The sequence below is a fragment of the Anarrhichthys ocellatus genome, unplaced genomic scaffold, assembly GCF_004355925.1.
Source record: "Anarrhichthys ocellatus isolate YVR2014 unplaced genomic scaffold, GSC_Weel_1.0 scaffold15, whole genome shotgun sequence".
Classification (NCBI taxonomy): domain Eukaryota; kingdom Metazoa; phylum Chordata; class Actinopteri; order Perciformes; family Anarhichadidae; genus Anarrhichthys; species Anarrhichthys ocellatus.
The window spans coordinates 1,688,527-1,695,717 of NW_022280045.1; the positions used below are offsets into that span (position 1 = coordinate 1,688,527).

At 40.7% G+C, this 7,191-nt stretch overlaps 2 protein-coding genes across 2 annotated transcripts in view; both read left to right on the plus strand.

The window, feature by feature from the left end:
• LOC116387720 (serine/threonine-protein kinase OSR1-like) overlaps positions 1 to 3,282 on the plus strand; it is a 10,966-nt gene extending 7,684 nt beyond the window's left edge. The window contains exons 16-17 of the mRNA XM_031855051.1: positions 185 to 249; positions 339 to 3,282. Of these exons, the coding sequence (XP_031710911.1) occupies positions 185 to 249; positions 339 to 413 (140 nt within the window). The 3' untranslated portion in view covers positions 414 to 3,282. The remainder of the gene's footprint in view (positions 1 to 184; positions 250 to 338) is intronic.
• An 83-nt stretch (positions 3,283 to 3,365) lies between these two features.
• LOC116387721 (solute carrier family 22 member 13-like) overlaps positions 3,366 to 7,191 on the plus strand; it is a 6,715-nt gene continuing 2,889 nt past the window's right edge. The window contains exons 1-5 of the mRNA XM_031855052.1: positions 3,366 to 3,840; positions 3,909 to 4,012; positions 4,101 to 4,255; positions 4,395 to 4,563; positions 6,056 to 6,176. Of these exons, the coding sequence (XP_031710912.1) occupies positions 3,466 to 3,840; positions 3,909 to 4,012; positions 4,101 to 4,255; positions 4,395 to 4,563; positions 6,056 to 6,176 (924 nt within the window). The 5' untranslated portion in view covers positions 3,366 to 3,465. The remainder of the gene's footprint in view (positions 3,841 to 3,908; positions 4,013 to 4,100; positions 4,256 to 4,394; positions 4,564 to 6,055; positions 6,177 to 7,191) is intronic.

Consider the following 7,191-nt stretch of genomic DNA (forward strand, 5'->3'; position numbering starts at 1 on the left):
TATATATTATATATATATATTATATATTATATATATATATTATATATTATATATATATATTATATATATATATTATATATATATATATAAATAAAATGTACTTGATGGAAAAGTCTTGTCATCTGTTCTTGCATTCGCTGGTCATCTGACGAGGTCCTCACATTTCCTTTTATCTTCCGTCTAGTTGCTGCCAATTTGCAAAAGATTGTTGATGATCCTCATAGTAACAAAAATGTGACTTTTAAATTGGTAAGTACACTGACAGAAACGTGTGTGTATATACACACATACATATACAGACACTATATACACTTCACACCTTTTTCCCTCTCTTCCAGGCATCCGGCGTGGAGGAGTCTGAAATTCCCGATGATATTAAACTCATTGGATTTGCGCAGCTCAGCATCAGTTAAGTCAAGTAGAGCCACCAACGGAGGATAGAAACTAATGGTATTGCACAGCTGCATTGTAGTCAATTCCAAGAAACCACTGCTGCCAAAGAGACGACGACGAGGAGGAAGAAGAGGATGAGGAGACAGGAAGCTGGCAGGAGTGTGACACTACTGCAGGATGCATGAGGACCACATTGAGAAGGGGCTCAGTTCATAACAGGAATCACACTTGAAATGTTTACAGTGCGCTTATACAGTAAATGGGAGAAGAGATGCAATCAACTATATCAACTCCTTATTTCTTTCTTCTTTTTTTTTTTTTCTTCTTCCCCCCCACTTCATACATGAGCACAATCCAAACCATCTCCTGCCAGTACTGGAAGTGATTGCCTTTTGTTTTTTCTTATTTTGTTTTTCTTAAATCAACTGTGCCACAAAACTCACTCGAGTGTCGTGCTTACTTTATATGGCACTTTATGCTACACTGAAATTGAAAAGCCTTAGTTAGTCAAACTACAGATATTACAAGAGTCCATCTGTGATTACGAGGTGTGTTTTATGTACGCCTATCTGAAGAAATCTCAGAAAAGCCCCTGTGACACTGATACAAATCACTTAGTGAAACACACTGTAGCATAGTTTTAGTTTTGTAATTCTGTACATTCAGATGGATTTTTACGTAGAATATAAACAAATTACCAGATTCCTGTTGAAGGCAGCCCAAGGTGTGGTGGTTTTGTCAAAACATAACCAAAGAGTTTAGGCTCTGATTGAAATACAACTGCTCTGTCCCATAACTGCAGTAACGACACTTTGTCAGATGGTTCCCGAGGTATTCAAAGACAGGATTATTTTCACAGATTGATGCCTGCCTAATATTCTTGTACTATGCAATAGGTGTTTTCCTTTCACCGTGTGTGTGTGTGTGTGTGTGTGTGTGTGTGTGTGTGTGAGAGTGTGTGTGTGTGTGTGTGAGAGAGACCACTGATTGCTAATATTATTTCTCGGGTTGAATAAATCCACTTATTGTGCTCGTACTAGAAGCTCATGAAGCCACCCCAGCAGATTTAGGAACCTGCATTTAGCCCGTTACCCATTACTACAGTTCAGGAAGGATGCTGGCAATGAGTGTCGAGCCTGGAGCTGCTGGTGTTACAGGTCAATAATGCATGTACAAAAACTGATAATGTTCAACCAAAAGTGAAATATATTCTAACCCTCCACCCAAATTGCAAAGAAATACACGCACACAAAAAACATGTTTTGTCACTTGCCTCAAGTGGTATTTAGCAGATAGTTTAGTCTCATTTGCCTCCATTCTGACACAACAGAGGTGAACGGAATGTTTGTGGCCAGTCTCACGTTAGTGACCAGACCGAAATTCAAAATAATTAGTCACGCTCCTTAAAGGATGAGTTGGTTTAATTTGGTCGTATGCATGCAAAGCTAATACCATTTTCGTCATCCTCGGCTGTACTTTGTGTTTAGCGCGAATTAGCGAATGTTAGCATGCTAACATGCTAAACGTAAGATTTTGACCGCCCAAAAAAAACATGCCCGCTAAACATCAGCGTGTTGGCGTTGCCATCGTGAACATGTTGGCGTTGCCATCGTGAACATGTTGGCAAGCTGAGATGAGCCTTTAGTTCAAAGCACTGCAGTGCCTCCAGACAGCCTCGCTGAGCTGCTAGCATGGCTGTACACTCTTTGTTCAATGCCTCGAGCAACAACAAACTACATTGTGTTTACCTGCATTGTATCGAGGGACAGCAGGAAGCTTGAGATGGTTCTCTCAAAACCTCAACAAATAGAAACCCAAACTATCTGCATGTCCGGATACCACTCCAGGTAAATATTTCATATTTTGGCTGAAGTAACCCTTTAAATGTCTGCAGTGGCCAGTTATTTCCTTAGTTTTTATCATATAGGCAAGTTGTTGTGACAGTACTGTAGTCTCTCTCGCTTTATTAACACTCCCCAACACCTCCCCGTCATCACTCCCTGTGTAGCCGCTTGGTTTTGTACCACGTGCAAAGGGCTGCGAGATGCCTCCTAGTTCCGGTACTGATGTAAATGGTGTATGTAAAGATGTTGTAAATGTACGTATGATGGCAACTCCATGCACTGTCACTCAAACATCATGAGGTTTGTCTGTAACGATGTAGATGCATTGACTGTTTTAAGTGTCGGATAAAAGGATCATTTCACTTGTAAATATAGCTCAAGGCAGATTTAGACTCATCACCTTCAGTACACAGAGTTTAACTTGTTTTGTAGTTTTTTCCACTGTTGGCCTTTGTCAGAGCATCACTAGTCATGCACAAATGATTTGTTCACTTAGCACCTTATTGATATGTTAACATGAGTATTTACATGGGGGCTTGAAATCTTACACACTCTGCTTTTGATGTCATGACATGCAGTTTTCTCACTGAAACCTGTACAAGGCTTAACGGACACAGTCATTTTAATTAGACGGGCGACGCAGGTCACACTTCTCTCTCCGTGTGTGTGTGTGTGGGGGGGGGGGGGGAATTTGGTGATACAATTATCGATTATCAAAGGCTTTGAGCTGAAAGGCATTTAGATTTTCTAAATTACTTTACCCCTTTATTGTTTACTCATCAGAAAACCAAACATTCTGCCTCTCATGGAGTCCCTGAATGATTAGTATTAATTTAATCATTTAATTGGCGAGTAAATTCTTCTTTTTTTTACAGATCATTATATATTTTTAAAATATCATTGATTTTGAAATGTGTACATCGAATGCATAATTTGAAGTGGAATATTTGTGATAAGAGATTCCTTGACATGTATAGCTTATTGGAAAATGACAACAAATGCAAATGATTTTAGTAGCTGAATAAAGTCACATGATGGAATTCAATGAGTGAGGACACTATTTAATTTAAATATGATTTCTTAAATTCTGGTTTTCACAGTTTTTGCTTTAACAGGTCGACCTTTTGTTCCACTTAATTACTGACTACAGATGGTTAAACATTTATTTTGAACCTGAGCTTATATACGAAATTCAACCAGAGTTTCACACATCATCTGCAGTGTGAAAATGGTGGATTTTGGAGAGATTCTGAGGACCATCGGAGAGTTTGGCTTCTTCCAGAAGCTCATCGTTCTTGCGTTAGCCTTCCCAAATTTCTTATTGCCCATCTGTTTTTGCAGTTTTCTTTTTATCCAGTCGGATCCAGAGCGACACTGTAACACAGACTGGATCCTTCAGGCTGACTCCAACCTGACCACAGATGAGCAGCTGAACCTGACTCTGCCCCGGGAGGAGGATGGGACCTTCAGCAGGTGTCAGATGTTTGTCCCTGTGGACTGGGACATCGGGGCCATCAGGGAGTACGGACTTAATGAGACCACAGGGTGCATGAAAGGATGGGTGTACCATGACACGCTCTATGAGGCCACCATAGTCACTGATGTAAGTTGGTAATGATGATTTGTAGTTTATTCTCAGCCCTACGGCTTTTTGACAGTGTTGTTTTGCAGCTTGACCTCGTCTGTGACAAGTCTAACATGGCTGAAGTTGCACAGACAATCTTCATGGCCGGTTTACCTGCTGGTTCATTCATCTTTGGCCCCACAGCTGAATCGTAAGTGACTTGAGAAAGATAAATTAGGTAAAGTGAAAGGAAACCTTCAAACCCTTCATTTGACGGTCAACCACTCTCTAAACTTTAGGTACGGCCGCAGGAGAACCACCCAGTTGCCAGTTGTTCTCTTGCTAATATTCGTCATAGTTGCTGGCGTGTCTCCGAACATCTACGTTTACATAGTGTCACAGTTCATAGTTGGAGCTGCACTCGGAGGATATAGAATGAACTCCACTGTATTAGGTATGACGACTTCTTTTTTTATCTAACCAACATGTCTCTGATTTATGTTCAATAGGCTATCACAAGCATGGAACTGTCTTAGAAAATGCTTTTTTATTCCAGCTCAGATGTGATTTTGGTGTTTGACTTATGTTTGTAGCTACGGAGTGGATTGGAGTCACCAAAAGATCCTTTGCCTCCTGCATGAGCCAGATGTTTTCAGCTGTTGGACAGTGTGGCATGGCTGGTCTGGTCTATGCTATCCGTGACTGGAGAATGGTGCAGTACGTCATAGCAGGAGGGCAGGCCTTTATATTCGTGTACATATGGTATGTGTTGTTTAATGATTCATTTCACTTCCTGATCATATATACAGTGGGTACGGAAAGTATTCAGACCCCTTTAAATTGTTCACTCTTTGTTTCATTGCAGCCATTTGCTAAAATCAAAAAAAGTTCATTTTATTTCTCATTAATGTACACTCGGCACCCCATCTTGACAGAAAAAAACAGAAATGTAGAAATTTTTGCAAATTTATTAAAAAAGAAAAACTGAAATATCACATGGTCATAAGTATTCAGACCCTTTGCTCAGTATTGAGTAGAAGCACCCTTTTGAGCTAGTACAGCCATGAGTCTTCTTGGGAATGATGCAACAAGTTTTTCACACCTGGATTTGGGGATCCTCTGCCATTCTTCCTTGCAGATCCTCTCCAGTTCCGTCAGGTTGGATGGTGAACGTTGGTGGACAGCCATTTTCAGGTCTCTCCAGAGATGCTCAATTGGGTTTAGGTCAGGGCTCTGGCTGGGCCAGTCAAGAATGGTCACAGAGTTGTTCCGAAGCCACTCCTTTGTTATTTTAGCTGTGTGCTTAGGGTCATCGTCTTGTTGGAAGGTGAACCTTCGGCCCAGTCTGAGGTCCAGAGCACTCTGGAAGAGGTTTTCTTCCAGGATATCTCTGTACTTGGCCACATTCATCTTTCCTTCAATTGCAACCAGTTGTCCTGTCCCTGCAGCTGAAAAACACCCCCATAGCATGATGCTGCCACCACCATGTTTCACTGTTGGGATTGCATTGGGCAGGTGATGAGCAGTGCCTGGTTCTCCCCACACATACCGCTTAGAATTAACGCCAAAAAGTTCAATCTTGGTCTCATCAGACCAGAGAATCTTATTTCTCATAGTCTGGGAGTCCTTCATGTGTTTTTTGGCAAACTCTATGCGGGCTTTCATATGTCTTGCACTGAGGAGAGGCTTCCGTCGGGCCACTCTGCCATAAAGCCCCGACTGGTGGAGGGCTGCAGTGATAGTTGACTTTGTGGAACTTTCTCCCATCTCCCTACTGCATCTCTGGAGCTCAGCCACAGTGATCTTTGGGTTCTTCTTTACCTCTCTCACCAAGGCTCTTCTTCCACGATTGCTCAGTTTGGCTGGACGGCCAGGTCTAGGAAGAGTTCTGGTCGTCCCAAACTTCTTCCATTTAAGGATTATGGAGGCCACTGTGCTCTTAGGAACCTTGAGTGCTGCAGAAATTCTTTTGTAACCTTGGCCAGATCTGTGCCTTGCCACAATTCTGTCTCTGAGCTCCTTGGGCAGTTCCTTCGACCTCTGTATACCTGGACAAACCCACTGTATACCTGGACAAACCCAGTTTAGCCATGTGTGTCCCATGGTTTCATAGCTCTAGTGTTACTTTACAGACTGAGATAAAACCAGTGTCTTTTGGAAGATTGATGAGAAATTAACCTTGTTGGTAGATTAGTTTCTGATTTAGACAGTTTGTGAGTGACTCCAACACCTGGACTGTGATTAATATTTTCAGGTGGATTCCGGAATCTGCAAGGTGGTTACTTGGACAGGGAAGAACCGAAGAAGCAAATAAGTTGATCCGTAGAGCTGCAGCGATCAATAAAAAGAAAATCCCAGAAAATCTGCTGGACGAGGTAAATCAGATTCAATTTTAATGACCTCTGATCAAATGAAAATTTGACCTGCGGATGGAACAACATTTCATTTAGGGTCCCTAAATGTTTGTTCCAAATGCCACTGCATGCTAGTAGGCCTTAGGGTCAGTAAGCAGATTCTTGTTCATGCCCATTATCTCCCTTCATTTTAAAAGTAAAACGTTTAGTTACCTAAAAATAATGATTAAAACGGTTAGAATAGGTTGTGGATAAATGGTTAGTTTAAAGTAAATCATCCACGGATAAACGGCTAAACAGTTGAAATATCCAAATAAATTGCATAGGCCTAAATGTGAAATAGTTAGCTGAAAATTTAAATTAAACAAGTAAAAGTAATTATTCGTTGCACAGGGTTGTGCAACGAATTCGTAGTCCCATTTTGCTATATAAGAAAATACATACAAAAATACAAAAAAATGTATTTATTAGTGCTGGGCAACGATTACAATTTTTAATCGTGATTAATCACATGATTTTTTCGCGATTAATTGCATTGTTATGCGCAAAGTTCAATAATGAATTCAAAAGTAGTGTATTGCGCACTTTTATGCGCACACAGTAGCAGTTAAAATACAGTTATGATTCTGACAATAGATATTCAGCCGGTGTTCACAACTTTATCTTCGTGTGTAATAGATGCAATTTGAAACATACACCTTGAAAACTGCAAACCTATCTTCATCATGTTTTTTTCTTCTTTTTTTAATGTTTGATAAATTCTCAGTAGCAATAACTAAATGATATGCTTATTATACATATTACAAACAAATCACTTAAAAACTCGAAAAAAATCATTAAAATGTATCATTTCTTTTTTTGGTCAGACACTATGCAATGCTGATTACTGTGTAATATGTGTGGTATTTGTTATAAATGTACGTTGGTACATAGAGGGTGATAAGAAGCTGTACATGGAGGGACTTAGGACCCAGTAACGAGATGCGCGGGCGTGTCACGGGGGGGGGGGGGGGGGGGGGGGGGGGGGGGGGGGGGG